General features: G+C 36.0%; 1 protein-coding gene across 1 annotated transcript; it reads right to left on the bottom strand.

Moving 5' to 3' along the window:
* Nucleotides 1-17298: 17298 nt before the first annotated feature.
* On the bottom strand, nucleotides 17299-17652 carry LOC110675202 (vitelline membrane protein 15a-3-like). The gene has a single exon (XM_021839615.1). It carries the CDS (start codon nucleotides 17650-17652, stop codon nucleotides 17299-17301), a length of 354 nt encoding a protein of 117 aa, XP_021695307.1.
* Nucleotides 17653-21598: the final 3946 nt, after the last annotated feature.

Below are 21598 nucleotides of genomic sequence, written 5' to 3'. Positions count from 1 at the left end.
TAGTTTGTTAAATACTATCAAAAAATCATATTACCTTCTTCTGCGAGAAGCGATCATATACATTTTGTATGTTTTAGATATACAGAAATTTGTTCCTTCGATTTTGTTATTTTTTGTGTCGGCATATTCTTCTTCTTCTTCTTTCTGGCGTAACGTCCCCACTGGGACAGAGCCTGCTTCTCAGCTTAGTGTTCTTATGAGCACTTCCACAGTTATTAACTGAGAGCTTACTATGCCAATGACCATTTTTGCATGCGTATATCGTGTGGCAGGTACGATGATACTTTATGCCCTGGGAAGTCGAGAAAATTTCCAACCCGAAAAGATACTCGACCGGTGGGATTCGAACCCACGACCCTCAGCTTGGTCTTGCTGAATAGCTGCGCGTTTACCGTCACGGCTATATGGGCCCCGTCGGCATATTCTATGTCTCGATAATTCTATAAGTCGATGGTCCCTTGAATATCGAGTTAAAGAGAGTCCACTGTATTTCAAAATTAATCCAAAAATGTATATTTGAACAATAAATAGGCCGTTTTTATTAGTTATTCGCGATTCTCCATCAAGAAAAAAAAAAAAAAGATTTTTGGAAGTATAGGACATACTTCTCTCTACTGACTTAATTTTCTTAATGGTGAACCACTAATAACTAATGAAAAGAGCCTTTTTAATTATTTTAATGGTATTTTTTGCAATAAATTTGAAGTTACTAGAAAATGGCTACTTCAAGAGAAATGATCGTAATGATCGTTACAGTTTCGAATAATTTGATGATGTTTTATGATGCCAAACCGTATTTATTTTGAGAAAAAATCAAAATTTTGGAAATCGATCAAAAATTTTCTATCTTGAAGCTTTGTCCCTAACATCTGTTTCTTTCAAGATTCAATGGTAAAAATTAAAATATAACTCAAATGTTTTTTGTGCAATTTAAAGTTTAAGGTCAATACTTGAATTTTCCATTATAAAAATCAAAATATATCGATAAGGTTCCCTACAATTTATTTATTGAACTTTTTTCTCCAAAATCGACAGGCCATTTTCAAAAGTTAGTCTGGAGTCAGAATGACCGATTTAGCTATGGAAAATTTACTGCAAATCGACTCATTCTGGATGGAGTTCATCCGTGGCTCCGCAGCATGTAGGCCCATCTAGCGAATAGAGAGGCGTGGGTTCGATCCCCACCGGAACACGTGGTTTCTTGTTCCAGTTTCAATTTTAATTTATATGTTTACACGTGTGTCTCTTAAATGTGCAATCAGTGGCTTAGATAGTTTTTGGGGCCCAGTGTGGAGTCAGAATCAGGGGCCTTTCAAAATAAAGGTATGATCCGCTAAGCTAACATACAATTGACAAGTGACCACTTCAGGGCTAGTAGCGGCTAAATGTCTGAAAATATAAACTTTGGAGACCTAATGCCAGAAATACGAGATCAAAACAAAACTGAACACGAACCACAATATTATGAGGATTCCTCGGAGAATCTAACCAGTTGTTTTTCAAAGGGTCTTTCTTAAAAAAAATGAGGAGATTCCTCGTTACGTAATTTCAAATATTACTATATGTATAAAATGTTTTTCTGAGAATGTAATTCAGGAATAGCTGCCTTCAATTATCAATTCGAAGAATCCTCTAGGAGTTCATTGAGTGAATCCTTTACAAACTTCCAAGGAATACTTCCAAGATTTTCGTTTGGGATACTTTGAAGAATTAATTTATTTCCAAAAATACCCTCAGATATTACTCCAAAAATTCGTTTTTCCAAGAAGTAATTTTTCTCAAAACTTATCCAGCGATTCTTCAAAAAAAAAAAAACAAATAAATAAAATAAAAACAGCTGATTTCCTTTTGATTTTGTTATTTCCTAATGTGTTTGTTTAGAATCATATTTCAAATTTAACTGCACATGCATATTTCAAAATCCATAAAAAATACATTGAGCGATGTAATACACCCCAGCAACACACATGTTATAATTGTGTATTATCAACTGATATATGATCAAAATTAGTCATATTTTAGTTGATAATACACAATTATAACATGTGTGTTGCTCGGGCAAATTCCCTTAAGGAATTCTTCTGCAGGTTATTCCAAATACTTCCTAAAGAACTCCTCGAAGAATTCATCCAGGATATTACTTCATGAACATGTCCAAGAAAAAAAAAATAGTAAAAAAAAAGTTTGTAGGGAATTCCTGAAAAAAAAATTAACCCGGCAATGGAAGTTCTCATGTCTTCTAAATTCTGAACTCTGGTCGGATGGCTATTCCCTTCAAAAAAGTCCTTCATAATCAATCGGAATAAGATTGAGAGAGCAAATACATGAAAGCTCTCAATATGCAATCTATGAGTTCTCCTTTACTACGCAACGCCACGTGAACATTCTTATATGATTTCCAGGAAAAATTTTACCCATATTTCTTAAACCCAAGAATAAAGCTTCTAAAAATTTTACAGCAGTAATCCTGTAGGATAATTCCTCTTATTCTGAAATAGTAATAATTGAAGAAATCAGTAAAATAATTTCTTGAGGAATGTTTCTACGAAATCCTTGAAGAATTTCTCAGAGAATTTACTGTTTGATCCTATAGTTGACTGGTGATACTTTTAAGCATAACTTGAGAAAACGTTTAAAGGTCTTCCAAACTAAATTCCTGGAAGAATGGCGAGAAGGAATTTCATAACAATTTCTGGAGGGGTCTCGGGAGGAGTCTTTGTACGTATACCTGAAGACGAATCACTAGAAGCACGCCCGAAGATTTTCCATGACGAATCTGTAAACCTATTAAATAGTCACGTAATAATATCTGGAGTACAAAAATTCATACTAAAAGTTATGGAGACCGGGTTGGTTCAGAGAATGACTCATAATAAAAAAGTTTCCAAACTAATTCCTGACTTCCTCAGGCTCAAACTATAGAGGAACCTGGATATTCGAAGATTTACAGAATAATGTATTTCTGAATCTAAATATACAATGTTCCGTTAAAAAATTCTGTTCTACATATGGGAAAGATGACCTTTAATTGAAAAGGTTCTATCCCGTTATGCCGAATGCCGTTAGGTCGAAAGGGATATTAGGCCGAAAATGGCCAATAGTTCTTATGAACCTAAAAGCCCACAATAACCGCTGTGAAATATAACTAGAAAGAATACCCTTTGATTTAAAGACGAAAAAAAAACTAGTGAATGTATTGGCCATTTGACATAGTTGTAAATTATCGAAGGTTTTTTTCGGCCTAACGGCATTCTGCCAAGTGGCCTTGGGCCTAACGACATTCGGCCTAACGACATTCGGCCGAACGGCATTCGGCCCAACGACCGGAACCCAAATTGAAAACAATAAAAAACAATGTCCATGTTGGAAACTTTAAATAATTTCGAAATGATTAATTCGTTATGGAATAACGCTATTTGAGGGCCATTAGCCATTTGAAGATGTTTTCTTCCTCAAATCTAAAAGATATTATTTATTTATAATTTCCTTTAATTACACAGCCTAACAAAAATGACATTGTTGCTTGTCTCAAAGATCAAATAATGTGTCTCTAGTAGATTTGGAGTAACTAAATCCGATACCGTTCTCAGAAATGTTCAAGCGCGTCACGATTTTTAGCAGCAGGTTTCCGAAGTTGTATAAAACACCGGTTTCATTGATGTTTACGTGAAATTTAAGATATAATTTATCAAAATATTTTATGATCTAATACACCAAGCATGCAAAATAGGATTTTAACTATCATTTCTGATATAATTAGGTTGAAATTACTTGATTTAATATAGATCAATATCAATATAGATAGAATCGATTTATTATAGATCAACATGCTTGCAGTCTCCATACAAAATTATTCGTTTCTCTTGTGTGGAAACATATAATACTTTTTTAAACCGTCAGAAAATAACTTATGAGCCTCGAAAGTATTATGAACTTTGTTTATTAGTAAATAATGTTATACACATGAAGTTTAAAGTCTGTAGCAAATTAAGCAAATAAATTCCCCTTAAAGCCGACAAACTTGCATGCAAATTGTCTGAAATAGTCAAATTTTTTATTTTTAACAGCCAACATCTAAAAAACTAGACGTGTTATGAAATTTTTGAAAATGGCAATGGATTAAGTAAACCTTTATTAAGCTAATAGCGGTATTTTGGTTCTTGAGAAAAAACGTGCTCCGCAGTGTTATTTGAAATAATTAACAGGTCGTTTGCTTCAAGTTAGACGGGAAAAAAATTAACGGTTCAAATTCACTTCACGCATTTGGTTTTACAAATATTAGGAAACGGAAATGTGTCAAATTAACTGCTTAAGAATATAATAGGTAAAGATATCGAACCGTATTGGAATGCTGAATTTATTCTGCTTGATTCTAAGGAGCCGTACATTCAAATTTTTTTACCATGACCCCACAGTTATGGATCAAATAGCGTGGAGTCCAACCTTTAAAATTCAATAAAACGACATGGAAAACGTAAAATTGTTATTTAAAAGCACGAATCGAATTGTAAATTAGAACTTCAGTTAGTAAACTGTTTTAGTGTAATATTTATATAGGAATACATAAAAAATACAAATTGTATCGATTCCTGAAAACTATATTATGGATCAATTTTCATATTATGGATCAAATTGTGACATATTACGAATCAGTGCGGAAAATCAAGAGATTTTCAACTCAATGCATCTGTATTGCATGTTATGACGAAAGTTAACAATGTATCATATATTACTGCAAAAAATAGCAGTGTTAAAGCTGGAATCAAGGGTAAAAAGCCCTTTTTTGGTGATACTGCATTGTAGTAACTGAGACATGTACTGTTTTCTCTCCTCACTAAGTTTTCCACCCATTTTTGTCTGTTAAAAAATGAAATTTACAAACCTTGATGTTTTATTAGTTTTATCCTTAGTGCTATTGTCTGAAAATGTCGAATCCAATGAAGAAATCTGCATTCTTTGGAAGTGACCCATAACCGTGGTAAACAATAATTTCCTGGTTCATATTATGGATCACTAGTTAGAAGTGCTAATATTCGGTATTTAGAATCAACAATCAAGAAAAATGGTTTCCAAATATGAATTCATACTAAATCGAAGCGAACGAGCATAAAACATGCTTTAACATTTGAATTTAACCACCTGTGGGAGCTTATGAATGCTGACGGCACTTCTTACAGAAAACGACCATATAATGATAGCTGTGTGCTACCAACTAAACATTTGTCAAATACATCGTTATTTAGCGGTTGAATATTGTGCTTAACATTACAAATGGTAGAAGACAAATAGTATAACGTGGGAAAAATATGTTTTACGTCAACTTTTATGTTTTGAGCGAGTTATCCGATGTTGAACGCCAAAATGATCCGTCACTATGGGTGATCCGTAACTGTGTGGGCATGGTACGAATAACTTGCGAACACCCTGTTTATCTATCCTATATATGAATAAAAATGGAATGGTGCTTGTATGTCACAAATTGGCTTAATAACCGGTTATCAGATTTTGAAAACCCTTCCGTTGTTATATTCGTGTAGTGTTGCGACGTGTTTACGTGTGCATAAAATTGGGGAAACGTACCGGGAAAGCCAAAAAAACCTAGAGGAAACTAAATTGTCACTTTGTATGGCAGTTTTACACAATACAACGATTGCCAGGACAACTGGTTTCAAATAAATTCGATTCAAATTTGAATCAATAATTTAGTTGAGTTACCTTTATTTTGTTACAAAATTGGATCATTAGAAATAAGGAATCATATTTACTTATTATTTGACTGAAAATGGTTCAGAATGAAAAGTTTCAATACTTTACAAATGTTATCCATCTTTTAATATAAAACATAAATAAATTGTGATTATTCTTCTTCTTCTTCTTCTTCTTCTTCTTCTTCTTCTTGTAATTAAGTCCTCACTGGGACAGAGCCTGCTTCTCAGATTAGTGTTCTTATGAGCACTTCCACAGCTCTTAACTGAGAGGTTTCTTCTCCAAGTTGCCATTTTCGCATTCGTTTATCGTGTGGCAGGTACGATGATACTCTATTCCCAGGAAAGTCAAGTTGATATCCATTACGAACAGATCCTGGACCGACCGGGAATCAAACCCAGACACCTTCAGCATGGCTTTTTTTTTGTAGCCGCGGACTCAAACCACTCGGCTAAGGAAGGCTCAAGTGCGTTATTTCAAAACAATATCTCGTAGCTACCTTGGGCTACAATGCCTTTTGGAGCTGTTAATCGTATATTTATTATATTCCGTCCCACTGTGCACCGTGGCTGACGGGCAAAACTCACGCCGACCGATAAATTCTTGTTAGTTTTTAATTATTTTAATGGATTGTGTTTGTGCAGATGGCACTGACTGCTGCCCACACGAGCCCCACCTTCCCCACGGATCAGAATCCTTGGACTGGCACTCGCGCGCACTCTTCTGTTGGTATTGGCAATCATGTAAACTGTAATTGATATTTGTTTTCAATTAAATTTCGTAAATTTACCCATGTTCGATCCTTTGGGGATATGGCTTTGGTCCCGGGACGATTTAGCTCTGCCTAGTTCCGTTTTGGTGCTCGGAGACCTACATAGGAGGTGATGGTGGGGGTTGTTTGCACTGCTCGTTCATACCTCTATGGGAGACTTGGGGAACCATCCGACCAACACGACAGGGTTCAGTGATTTGTAATTTATGCATTCCCGGTGAATGTTGTTTCAATAGTTTTTCACTGATTTGGGTGAAAGTGGTTTCGCTCGAATGGATTGGGTACGTGATGTAAATAATGTGTTGAAAAGGGCCCTCCGGTGGTGCATGATGAATCGGAATCGATTTAAACTTAAACGGTTACATGATGAATGTTTATTTAGCCATGGAGCGTTAATGATTAACATGGGGAATTAGCTGTGAAGCTTTCAATGCTGAATGAAAAAGCATTTACGAGCTGAAATAAGGAATGGCACACTTCAAAATGGGGTAAAAAACGAAATCTGTTTAAATGACTAAATAAATTAATGAGAAGTTTGTTAAGAGCATCATAGCCCTGTCCAAACAGAAGAAAAAGCTACTGAAAACCAAAATAAGGCACTCCATACCAGTCAATTTCTAATACTTTCTACCTGAATGAGGTATGAAAGATCCCTGCATAGAGAGTAAAAAAACCTTATTGAATATCTCATGTATTTTCTACAAACACCAAACTGATAATTAGATCGGTCCATGATTAACATTTGGAAGATACAACATAAGCTGGAGAAAACCTTCATTTAGGTGAATCGTAGACAGAGAAATAGAGAGAAAAAATAGAAGAGAGAAACAGAGGAAAAAAGCGGAAGGTTGTTGAAGTGGACGCTGTATCAAATTAAACAGTTACATGAATACCAGACTTAGTTTTCTAGTGTATGTGAATATAGCTGTTTTTATAAATAAACCAACAAAAACATCCGGAAAAAGATGTCAAATGAAACTTACCACTGGAAACAAACGGCACAATCCAATTGAAATCCTTTTTTTGTCGTCACAGAGAACCTGAAATTAAACAGAAGATAAAAACGAGAAAGTTAATTACGCTATTAATTTTGCATCAAGAAGCACGAAACAAACACAACGACGAAGCTTTGACAAGTCGACATTTTTTGTTTCGTTTTACATCGACCCGCGAGGGGACACTGCAGCAGCACAACGAATGTCCGCATCGATGATAGCGATGACGTAGCGCATAACTCAGAAGATGATGCTCTATACCTTTCCAGTCCGGGAGAGAGAAAAATTTCCTCCGCAAGCGATTCCTTTAATCAACGGGCTGCTTTGGAACGGGACAACATGAGCGCTCTGCTTAAAATTCATCCCATGCTTCGGGTATGAAAATTATGATAAATTCAAGAAAATAATGAGCGGGTTTATTTTATTCGCATCCCGGTTTTCCTCGGCGGCGACATTGGATGGGTACACGTAAGGGTATGCGAAACTCAGAAAACTTCTAGGAACCTCTTGGTAACCTCTGGGAGACTCTCTATGGGAATCATCAGAATTATTTGAAAATACTTTTGTAAATTAAAACTAAATTAGATTAAAATTAGGGTAATAAAAAAAACATGAAATCAATCATCAGTAAATTATTGTAGTTAATAAAAATGTATCAAATATTGTTCTAAAATTTTAATAAATAAACAAAAATATCAAAACAAATATAACACAATATGTAACATTTCAATTTTATTATTCGAAATACCGCATACCCTTCAAGCAGCTCTTCTACTAGGCGACGTAACGCTTAGCTCTGCCCTGTGCTCCTCGCTGGAGCGGTGGTTCATCATACAATCCGGGTGCATAATGTGGGCGTTGTTGTTGTTGCTACTGGAAAGGCGAAACCGGTACGCCAAGGATAATGTTATGGAAATAAACTCCGCATCCGGGCAAATAGCGGAACATAAACGATTCGTTAGGATAAACATGCCCGCTGGATGGGTTCTGGCGATATAAAAAATAGGGGACTGGAATGGGGGATTTTTTTTGCTGCTGTGTTCCAACGACAGAAAATCAGTTGCTGCTTGTTTAATACTGTTTAAAGCGGATGAAGGACATTCCAGGAGAGGAGTTAAATAAAAAAAAACAGTTTGCAATGTGCAGAGCAGATTTTAGTACCTCATTGTAATAAGCTATCGATGTTTCATTCATCAGATTGTACATTATGGTTTATGTATAAGATTTGCTTTATCAAAATTCTCTTCAATAGAGGTTCATCATATTTTAAAACGAAAATTTGAATGCAAATGAAGTGTAGAATTGATAATAAACATTTACGTAAATGAGACAAATGGAAACATGCTAAGGTTGTACCAATTTTAAACCAGACAAAAATCCTGCAGAAGCTTCTAGCTATCGTCCAATCAGTTTGCTATCCTCCATCAATAAACTTTTTGAAAAGGTTATTTTGAACAAAATGATGGCCCACATCAACGAAAATTCAATTATTGCCTATGAACAGTTCGGATTCCGCCATGGACATTCGACCACTCATCAACTTTTACGTGTAACAAATTTGATCCGTTCCAACAAATCTGAAGGCTATATTACTGGTCTTGCTCTTCTAGACATAGAAAAAGTATTCGACAGTGTTTGGCATGAAGGTTTGATCGTAAAATTAAAAAACTTTAATTTTCCAACATACATTGTTAGAATAATTCAGTTATCTGTCAAATCGTACACTTCAGGTTAATTATCAGAACTCCAGGTCTGACAGACTTCCTGTAAGAGCTGGTGTTCCTCAAGGCAGCCTTTTGGGACCAATGTTATACAATATTTTTACATCTGACTATCCTGAGTTACAGCAGGGATGTCAAAAATTCTTGTTTGCGGATGACACAGGCCTATCCGCCAAATGACAAAGCCTGCGTGTCATCTGTAGTTGATTGCAAAAAAGTTTGGATATTTTTTCTTCATACTTGCAAAAATGGAAGATTTCTCCTAATGCTTCCAAAACTCAACTAATAATATTCCCACATAAACCAAAAGCTCTTTTTTTGAAACCTTCAAGTAGACATGTTGTCACGAACCTCTTTTTACGATCGGTCGTAAAAAAATCGGTCGTAAAATTCAGGGTTATAATTATGTTTTTGAAAAATACAACGTCTAGATGCGGAAAGACTGATTCGAGATATTCGGCAAAGTTGAAGCATGGGTTGAGAACTTTCCAAAATGGCCGTTCAATTTTTCATATTTGGGTAATAGATGGCAACACTGCTCGATTGTTATCAAAAGAGCTAATTTTATGAGGGTGTGATATGCAAATACCAAACAAATTTAAAGATAACGATACCGAATGTTCATCAAAGTTGAAGGAAGTGTTGCGTGCCATACAGTCGGCCGAATCACAAATGTTCATGTGGCTGGCAACACTGTTTAAGAAAAATAATGAAAAGATCAAAACCCTAAAACTTAAGCGGAACAGAAAAATATAATGCTCAGCAACATAGCAATACTCTTCAACTGTAATCCAGTTTTTCATAAAGGGTTCAAAATTTTGTCGTAGCTGGCAACACTGCTTAAGTGAAATTGCGCCACCAGGCAGTACAAGTGTGCATGCAACTTTTGTTTTGCGGATAGCTCAGGATCCTGATTACTTAGAAAGATGGCGTCTTCGGCAAAGTTGTTCGGTAGCTCAAGCGCTATCATTATTTTAACCAAGAGATTCGAGATTTTGCCACCAGGCAACGCTAGGGAGCATAGAACTTTTGTTTTGCTAATAGCTCAGGATCCTGACCACTTAGAAAGATGGGGTCTTCGGGGAAGCTCTTCGGTTGCTCAAGGGCTATTATTATTGTAGTCAAGAGAATCGAGATATTTCCACCAGGTGGCGCTAGTGAGCATGAAACTTTTGTTTTGCGGATATCTCAGGATCCTGACTACATAGACATGGCGTCTTGGGCAAAGTTGAGCTACTCAGCAAGTTTATCGAAGACGCCATATTTCTAAATGGTCAGGATCGGAAGATATCCGCAAATCAAATTTTCTATGCTCACTAACGCCGCCTGGTGGCAAAATTTCGAATCTCATAGCTTTTATAATGATAGCGCTTGAGCAACTGAACAACTTTGCCGAAGGCGCCATCTTCCTTACAAGGGGAAGATCACGATGGTGTTACACGGGGTTTTCAACCGGACTATTTTTGTTAAATTTTTCAGGTCGAAATATAAAAAACCCCAAAGCCTTTCGGGTGATGGACCAGTGGTGTAGCCAGGAGGGGCTCTGAAAGGGGCAATTTTGTATGTATATTATATCATCAAGCTGATTGGAATTTTGACAAAAATATTATTTTAGGGTTTATTCACAAAATTTTATACCAATGTTGTCCAATAACACAGAACACCTAGATATAAGAAATGAATGTAATGAGTGATACTAATAAAGAAATTAAAAAAAGTAAGCTAAATGTCAAGCTTCCCCTGCTTTTAGTTTAAGGAATGCTTCTGTTCAGTACACCTGAAACAAGGAATATAAATTGAATAATTTGAGTTTGTATCGCCCATTACATAATAATACACATCTACATATGTAACGAAACAATTACCAAGGACAATAAAATGGCCTCTTTTTGAAACTTTCAAACTCTTTACACAGATTACACTATTATGGGTCACACAGTCACGATTATTAGTCACTCTCTTCTACATGTAGTTCAAATGCAAATGACTCATAATAGTAAGTGACCCATGATAATGTAACCACTGCACAATGATCGAAAAAAAAATGAAGTTTGGCCAAAACTAGTTTTATTACCTTAATCGATGGAATATGCAATCTGAATATGTTATTTGGGGTAATTCACATACTACGTAACTTTTTTTAAAGTTTTTTTTAATTGAAAATGTTATAAAACTGGGCTGAAACCACAAATTTTCTTTGTATTTGACCGAGTTTGATGGAAATGTGTAAGAAAAGTGATTAAATGTATATTAAATGAACTTTGCTTAATTTTTTTGTTACTTCAGCCAATTTGCAGTCATAAAAGTCATAGAAATTTAAATTTGAGTTCAATTTCAATTAAGGATCATGTTTGTTTTTTTTTTTGCAAATTGCCGAGATATTTAAGTGTAAAAAACGTGATTTTTTTTCACAATAAAATGCTTTGATTCGTTAAAAAAATGGAGATACAGTAATGACCCGATTTTGTCAGCCCCCGTTTCTGTCTACCTCCGATTTTAGCACCCTTTTTGACCCAATTTTGTCAGCCTCATATTAATATTTATTTTAATCAGAGTGAGCACTTCTATACTGGCAATATTGGGTACATAAAGGCAATTATGACCTTGGCCACGTCTATACAATTAACAAGTGATCGAAATTTTGAAATTTGAAATTTTAATGAAAATCCAAGAAATTGATCAATGTTACCTTGGATTACGGTACATAGAAAATGGAAGTGTAAAAACAATGTTTATATTAACAAAATCATAAAGTCCTTAAGTTAAAATAAAACTTGAAACCAGTCGAAAATTTTTTACCCGATTTTAGCTCTTTCCCGATTTTGTCAACCCTAAATGCAGCATGGGCCTGAAAAAATCGGGACATTACTGTATTATCTTGGTATGTTCAGCAAACTTTTGTATTTGGAAAATATAAACATAGTGCTAGAACATAATTAGCCATGAAAATCACTGTGAAAAAAGTTAAGTGAATATTTGTACTTTTGAAGTGGTTTTATATAAAAACCGTTATTGATCCTTTATTATAATAGATAGAGGTGAAGTGTGTTCGACAACTTTTCTTCATTCAACATTTCCAACAACTTTGTTGAAGACACCAATTACTCTTATCGACAAACAGAGAAAATAAAATTTTAATCTCACTTATGGGTAAATTGATCTAAAATTTCTTAAATCCAAAAGCTGCCGCTTAACATATGTATTAACTTTGCCGAACAAAGTATTCCAATATTTTCACCTTTTGATACTGAAAAAGCTGATAATCGTGTTTTTTGAGTTTTAAATCACTGTGCACTGGTTCCGCCAGGCCCTCTTTGAGGAAATTTCTGTTTTTTGCCAAAACATACCGTGCGAAGTCTCAATATTTATGAATTTGAAGAACATGGCAATACACGAAGAATTCTCGCGGAACATTACTAAAGGACCTATCTAACATTGAGAGGCTCTCTTTGTTTACTTTCTCTTTCATAAATAACTGATTCACATTAACTTCTTCTGTTGCGTTTTTTGTATGAAACGATAGTCAAGGAAATTGACTTTCGACCTATAGTGAAAAACTTCCCAAAATCTTTAGTATTCCGCTGTTATAATAGAAAGAGAACAAGAGAGGAGAGAATCTCTCATTTGTACATAGGTCCTTTAGTAATGTTCCGCGAGAATTGACTTAATATCAACTCTCGCGAAACATTATTAAAGGACCTATGTACATATGAGAGATTCTCTCCTCTCTCGCTCTCTTTTGATTATAACAATGGAATTCTAAAGCTTTTGGGAAGTTTTTCACTACAGATCGAAAGGCAATTTCCTTGACTAGCGTTTCATACAAAAAACGCAACAGAAGAGGTTAATGTGACTCAGTTATTGATCAAAGAGAAAGTAAACAAAGAGAGCCTCTCATTTGTACATAGGTCCTTTAATAATGTTTCGCGAGAACTGATGTAGTCAGGATTTTTTTTTCAATTTGTTGCACGTGGAATTCCTACATTCGTATTTAGCGGTACGATTTACGGAATGGACGTTTGGCCCAATTTAATTTTTAAATGGGTAATAGGTTGTTCTCTTTATTTTTATGGTTCAAATAATTACTGAAAGTAAATATGCCGAAGGTCCGTATGCCAAACGGATATCATCATTCATAAGAGATTTTTTTATGGTGTTTTCATGGGGAGTGCCATAGTGGGTCCCTGTTAAGTTTTCCAACAAATTTATTGAGAAACCTTGAGTGGTTAATAGATACATTTTTGATGATATTGATAAGTTTTTAAAAGATCATAGCAGATTGTTTGTAACATTCTAGCCAAAATCTTTTTAGGATTGCTTGCTAGTTGCTTAGTGCATTCCTGGTAAGTTCATTGGCGAATCCATGAAGATCTGCATAGCAGTAAAGTTTTAGGAGTTTTTGGCGGAACGTGTTGTTTATGCTCTGGAGTGGCCAGATCTGTCGGTAGCGAACTCATTCTTTTTATAATGGAGATTTTTATTTATGGTTATGATGTCGCACATAATTTGCTTGGTGGGAAATATTTCCTTCTTTAAAAAAAGTATTCGTTCTTTTGTCCTTTTTTTTGTTCTTTGGATCTTTTGGGCCTCGTTAAACTTATCCCAAATGCTTAAAGTTTCAGAAGTCGCAAGATATGACATAAAACGGAAATTACCCATAATGGGCGTTGACAGAACCAGCTACGATATTCCAGAATTGACCACTCAAATTATGTTCAAATGATGATATTCGATCATTATCTTACGTTTTGTACATCGGTGTTATAACTGCAATAAGTAAAAAATAATCACATTTCCCATATCTGGTATACTCGTGACCCCAGTACAACCCGGAATATATTCAGCCTTGTCCATTTATGTCAAAAAAGTTTTTTTTTATTTTTATTAACGAGATTTTTAGCCCTGGGCTAGTTCATCTCGGGACCAACGGCTTTACTTCTCTTCCGAAGGAAGTCGTCACTATAACTTTTTTGTCAGTGACTATCTCGGGGATGAGATTCGATCCCAGGTCCTCGGCGTGAGAGGCGTGTGTTCTAACCACTACACCAGGTCCGTCCCCTATGTCAAATAAGTGGTATCTTTATTTTTTTCTATTTTTTAACGAGATTTTAAGCCTTGGGCTAGTTCATTTTAGGACCAACGGCTTTACTTCTCTTCTGAAGGAAGTCGTCACTATAACCTTTACATCATAAGTGACTACCTCAGGGATGGGAATTGATCCCTGGTCCTTGGCCTTAGAGGCATGAGTTCTTACTACTAAACCAAGCTCGTCCCCAAACCTTTAATTATATGATGCTTTTTTTTAATGATGGTGGTTTTCAAAAAATTGAATGGAAATTGACGAAATGACAGCCATTTTAAAATATCTTGTTGGAGGTCGGGTACGTAAAGGTTAATATGCACAGTATTGGCTCTACTGGCAGTTGAATAACGAGTCGATAATCAGGAAAGAGCATCCAACATAACTCTGAACTTTACTATCCTTCACTTTTCCACCAGTTAAACGATGACAAAGGCCAGGAACTAAGGATTGCGTTCTTAGCTGGTAGTTCGGCCTGATCACTGTTATATTTCCGACATCAGCTGGCATGAGGAGTTGCGTCCTCAGCGTTTGTTCACCAAGAATGTGAGGCATAACCAGTGTTAGTTCTGGAGTATGAGATGCTGTATCCTTAGTTGGCAACCTCATCAACGGGATGTAGGTATCGCAACTCCGGTTAGGTTTCTATCACGAGTAATGGACGACTTTGGGCAAGTTTTTGTAAAACAAATAAAATGATGTCTTAAGAATAAGTTTGGTTAGACACTACACGGTTGTAGGACATTTCCCAGAAAGTCAAATCCCAGAACGATAATCCCCAGACTGACGTTCCCCAGAATCTCATTCCACAGAATGGGAAATTTTCCAGAAATTCATGCCCCATAAAGGGACATTCCCCAGAATAGGAAATTCCCCATATTTTAGGAGAGGAAGAAAATAATATAGGTTTTATCTAGTTTTTTTTTTGTCGTTATAAATGTACCTACCGAATTGATTCGAATTTCCAGAAGTTTTGAATCCCGGACACCGACGTAAGTTCGCCCTAAATATTACTTCGCCAAAATCATTATTATGGATCTTATGCGAAAAAAATCGGAATTGTTTCAAAAAAAAAAACTATCAAAAGGCGAGTGATTGCTCCCCTTGTCTCAGGCAATCCATCTAAAGGCCCGTCCGTAAACCATTTAGACCACTTAGATCACGGCCCATACTAATTTCAAATCATTTGTATGAACAAACGTTCACGAAGGGGGAAGGAGAAGGTGTTGCAAATCCAAAATAAATGACAACGTGATTCATGGCCAGACCGGACCAAAATCTTAAGGGGAATACGCTGTCTAAAACACATTTACAACTACTTATGCTGCTTTTCCTTGAATTTCGTTTCCCCGAATGACCTGTTTCTTCGAAAGCGATTTTCCAGAATGCCCCTTTTCTAAAAAAGGGTGCATATCAGACGACCCGTTCTGTTAGCATCTTAAAACGCAAAAAGTTATGACAATTATGAGAGCTAAAAACTTTTCGGGGAACTAAGCTATTGGGGGAAGCGGGGTATTCTGGGAAATGGCATTCGGAGAGCTGGCATTCCTTATATTCACAAAAAAAAAGAATTTGTTTTTTTTTTGCCTTCATAGTAAATTCTTTCAATATTGGCTGATCTTCCCAGGTTTATTATTCTTGTAATTATGTTAAATAATGAAACACAAATACAATAGAAAATTTCCCTTCTTTTTAATACCTTTCTTTTACAACAAAATTTGAAAGCTACAAAAGATCACTGTCTGTGAAAATTTGGGCAGATTCCATCAATTCTATGGAAGGGCAATACGAGCTTGAAGATTTTTAGAAGAAAATCGTCCAAATATATGAAAATCGAGTAAACGGTTCAAGGTGACGGAGTTTTTGATGAATTTCTTGAATAATTTATTTAAAGATTCTCCAATCAATAAAAAAAAGACTACCACAAACTGGAATTCCTGTCTTAAAAAAAAAGTTTCACCCACGGAAACTAAATTTTTTTTTCTGGATTTTCTAGTTCAATTTGCTCACTTTTTACTATTTCGCATTTCTCTGAATTTTAACAGTTCAAAAATCTATTATTGTATTTTATTTTTGGGTATATTCCATTCTGGGGAATGAAGTTCTGGGGAACGTCCCATTCTGGACAATGGCGTTCTGGGGAATGGCTTTCTGGAAAATATCATACAATCACACTACACAGCTCCTTCAAAATACAATTAGTTATTAACAAGATGTATAAGTTTTATTAGATGCTCTTGTAGGTATCTACATAGCATTTTAAAGTTATTTTTGCTACAAAGACCGTTTAGCTCTATTCAATGCTTTATTAAGTCTTTTGCGATTTAATGCACCTTTGATAAACTTCAATGAATAACCTCGAAAAGCAGAGGGCATTGAAATCGATACTTGGAATTGTAAAGTCGCTGAACTGCATGGAACAGAATGATATGGGGACAATTTTACAAGATTGTCAATGACGTGGGGAGAAAAACAGCGTCGTCTCTCGTCATATGTGATGACCGTGGAGGTACCATGCTGACGAAAGTGATTTCCAGTTTGGAGCATCATTTTGAGATCTTGTTCAATGAAGATTTGACGCGTTTGAGATCAACCTGTGGAGCCTACTACACTAGAGTTGAAGAACAGAAAAACTGTTAGAAAACATGAGATCTTTGCCGGATTTTCAAGCACGGTAGTGGGCAGCTGTACGAAATACTGCAACGCCTACTTCATTAAGAATATGGGAGAAATTAAAACTACCTGCGAACTGGCTGGAGGGACTCATCAGCTCTGTATAAGAAGAGATACATTGTGAAGTTTATCAATTGCCGAGGAATAACGCTCATGAATTTGATGTACGACTCCTATAACTTCACAAAATTTAGTGAAAGTGCAAAAAGTACACGCCATAGCTGGAATAGCGATTTAATATTTAAAGTTTTGTGTAGAATACTATACATTTGATTTTGGGTATTGATTTATTTATCGTTTATCATGTGAATCTTAAAATAAACTTCCCAGTAGAATTAGGAATCTCATTGATTAGTCCCTATAATCCTCAAAGCTATCCTCGCCGAAATCCGCTTCATCCATTTCGCTATCCATGGGACGACGATAGCCGATGGAATGAGGCCTTCCATAATGGTAGGCCGGACGATCGTGTTGCTTGGGTCCGTGATCCGATGGCGAGCAGGGCACCTGGGTTGCCTGTGGGTCACCACATCCTATCAGCAAGTTGGACCCGCAGGTGGGGCTGACAGGAGGTGCCTCTTCCATGGGATGCGGATGGTTCATGGCACCTGGATATCCGTGGAAGTTGGGTTCGTAAGGTGGGTTTGCCATGGCTCCGGCCAAGTAGGTAACGACGAACAGCGAAATAATGGCGAAGGGTAGCATATCTTCCGGTTTGGCGGCTTGTCTTAAGATTTGAAAGACTTGAAACGAACTATGCTTAGAAAAGTTTAGATCATTGAGCTTTTATAGAAGAATTCTAATCGTTTTGCAGGAAGTTTTCACACGAACAAAGTTTCTGCTTGTTAGAGGTAAGAACTGTTTCAACTGAAATGAATTCTTTCGTGGGATCCGTTTGCCATTTTCTCTCAAAACAGTAAATCCGTGGAACCCAAGGGGAGCAAGCGAGTTTCATCAATCGCGTGTTTATTTCCCACCGACTGCACTTAATCAAAACCACCGGAACGACCAATTTATGAAACCCCAGCGTGTCATTCATTAGTTTCGATCGAATGCAATTAAGCACAAGTGAGTAAAGCGTGTTAAATTCCGGACAAACAGGTGGAAAAAAAACAGCCCTTGCTTCCGTGGAATCACATTCGCTGTGACTACATTGAAGCTTTTCCCCTCGAATGGCTGCTCCCGAATGAGGTTTTACTCAATTGGTCACACGATGAGCCACGAGCCAGAGTGCATTATAATCGTATTTCATTTTTGCGCTTTTTGATGGAAATTGATAATATTTTCGATTCAGAAGCTAATTTAGTGTCGATGAACAGGCCTCTTTTCCGAGCGGCACCTATTTTTATTTTTTCGCTTCGCTAATGAAGATTTAAATTGCAAATTGATCTTTATTATTTGAACGTGCGTCCGTTGCTCCCGAGTTGTGATCGTGAGGCGGTGATCCAATTTGGTCCTCCGGATATTGACCGCTAATTGATGCAATTGTTTTTTTAATTTATTTGGTGCAATTTTTACGGATAGTTTGAGCAATATTTATTTATGAACGCAATTGATACCCGATGCACGGGGAACGGGAAGGAATTAATTTTAAATGCATTAAATAATTGGCTGAAAAGCTCTGATGGCAAACTGATAATCCGGTGCTGAGCTCTCTGAGGAGTGGGACTTAAAGAGGAATGGGTTCATTTCGAAATATCTCGGTTTGTTCATCAGTTTCAATTATTTGATTGTGATTTATTACCTTTGGTTGTAATGATTCATATTGATGATAAATGGCACAAGTAATGCTTGCAATTTGGACATTGATCAGATGATACTCTTTTGAAATTTTTCATCCCAGAAGCTCTCATTAATATATTGTTCCCAAAAGTGAACATCCGAATACGATGAAAATTCTGTAACCTGAGAAATTTATGTGCTATTTAGCAATAACCACGCGTCGGTCACCCAAGGAATTTTGGAATATCTTCGGATCCAGATGATCAATGATCAATACCAACACAGATTCTAAAACTAGAAGAGTTTTTTGAGAACTTGTGAAAATTGTGCAAAAATATGGAGAAACAAAAAAGTTTTCACGATTAGAATATTTTTTTGAGGTTTTAAAATGAAACTGCTAGTAGAGGGGTTATTCCCATTTCAATCATATCCTGATTGATTGGATCGTTATCGTTTACGTTAAATTTGTAAAATAAAATTTAATATAATCAATTAACAATCTCCACAGAGGATCCATATTCCCACACTTTTTCCATCCGTTCTGGCTTAACCCTTCCAAATGAAATTACATCCCGAGGGTAAGAGGCGCGAAAACTCCGGCACCTTCGGCGCTGATTTTCATGCTGTTGTAGCTTGTTACCAACGCCATCTTTTGATGTTTTCCCATCCACCACACCCAAAAAAAAGTGTATCCATTTTTCTGATTTTTCAGCTGCGCTCCCAGCCCAGAATATGTTACCGAAACAACGATAAAACTTTTCCATTCCATCGTACTGCAGTGCCCAACCCAGTTAATCCCAGGCCTGGAAGCGTACGGTCCAGGACAATACGGGACAGCGAAGGTGGTCGCCGCCAAGTGCCGCAAAAATTCATGTATAAATTTACAACCGAAATGCAATTATTTACGACCATCAACCACTTTTCAGCCGGCCAGCCTCGCGGCCAAAACGTTGTGGCCGCAGTTTGAGTGCAGAGGTGGAGACGACATTCAATGGGAGTGTGGGTTGGACAGGGTCCTGCACAGCACATAGGAGTAAATGAGTCAAATTCCTGGTCATAAGTCGAATTTTTTTTTGGGTTTTTACATTCTTTTAATTCTTCTTAGTTAAGGTGAAGATCCATCGAAGCCAACCCTCGAATTTTCAAGAGCACAAATTTAGAGAATCAGAAAAAAGTCTGTGCTGAAAATTTAACTCACTGTACACAGCGAGTGACCAGTGGTTTGAATCAATATTTGTGCTCTTGAAGGCAATACTACACGTACACGACCACACGCAAATTTGTTAAATGTTAAGTTCAATTAATTTCAAAATTGTTTTCTGTCAATTTGAAATCCATTGTTTCTTTGTCGAAAAACGAATACTATAATTTTTTACAACACATGGTAATTATTTTAGTTCTAATTGAATGAAACACAATGAATTTTTGGTGAATTGGTGATTTTTAAAAATAATGCTTTGACTACATATCTAATCTTATTCTCATATGACATTCGTAACCAAAACTATAAAAAACAAGTTGGGTTCGAGTCAGATTTCTATCAATTATTTGGGTTAATGTTGACGAAAGAGGAAGTTGGGGTCATTCTCACCCGATCTGACACACTGACCTACCGGAATAACTACGAACCGATGAATAATTGTAAAATTTCATGAAATTGGGCCCGTTACTCCCATGTGCATCGGTTTGGGTGCCCAGAAGGGCCTATTGAGGATTTTAATTTATGCGAATGATGGTCATTCGCTTGCCATGTGGAAGACCTGAAAAGTGACCCGGTGGGTGTGGTCCGATTCCCGATCGATGGTCGCAACTTACAGGTGTTGCTTGAACTGTATGGTTTTTGGTTTGGCGGTTTGCTTCAGTGTCTGGTTGTTCAATGCCGATTTGCAAAAATTCTATGTAAAATTTAAAGTAGCAATGATGAAATAAAGTTTATGAAACAGTGAAACAGATAATTAAGTCATAATTATAAAAAAAATATCATAGAAGATAAATCCTCACCAAATTTGTGTTAATCACTATGTTTAATATTTAAATTCAAGTTAATACATAAAATCGCTAAAGAAATCATAAAAAATAAATTATTCAGCATTACACCAGGTATATATATATATATATATATATATATATATATATATATATATATATATATATATATATATATATATATATATATATATATATATATATATATATATATATATATATATATATATATATATATATATATATATATATATATATAGGTAGGAATATATTCCTTTACATTGGTTAAGTATCAGCTGACTGGTGGCTTCCTCATTCCGTTTTCGCCAGCAAAATGAAACGATACCTATGAAGAACTGTGTGATTGCAGCTGCTCGGATAACAGCAAAAACGAAAACAATATCAAAATGTGCTGCTATCGGGAAATTCGTGAAGTCGAATTATGTGCATTATACAATTGCAACAATTGATTACGCTCGTATGGAACAGGTAGAGGTAGAGAATTTTGGTAGAAGTTAGGGAATTTTCGATTTTAGTTTTGCAAATGAACAATTTCACCAGACCAGGGTTTTTTTTTTGGTATGGCATTATTATCAATTATGAAATGTCAGTAATCAAAATCTTTCTCACTTTTTTCCTGGCTCAACGTCCCAACCGTGACAGATTGTGATCAACAGATAAGCGTACCCGGAGAGATATGAATGGTTTGTAATATTATAAAACTTCACCTAGATTAGGGACTAAAACAAGTTTACTTTAACCTTCACGATTATTAAGAACACGTTTTCTTGAGCATGAGCATAGATGACCGAACCAGTGTCTGCATATTTCAATATACAGTCATCAACGCCGACCCTCAGTGGGATCTGTCATCATTGAATTATTCTTTGTGTGAATATTTTCTGACAAAACATGCACGAATCTGGTAGAACGTGCTACTCGA

This window comes from Aedes aegypti, chromosome 2, assembly GCF_002204515.2.
Source record: "Aedes aegypti strain LVP_AGWG chromosome 2, AaegL5.0 Primary Assembly, whole genome shotgun sequence".
Lineage (NCBI taxonomy): Eukaryota > Metazoa > Arthropoda > Insecta > Diptera > Culicidae > Aedes > Aedes aegypti.
The sequence above is the reverse complement of the archived record's forward strand: the minus strand, read 5'-3'. Positions and strand labels throughout refer to the sequence as shown.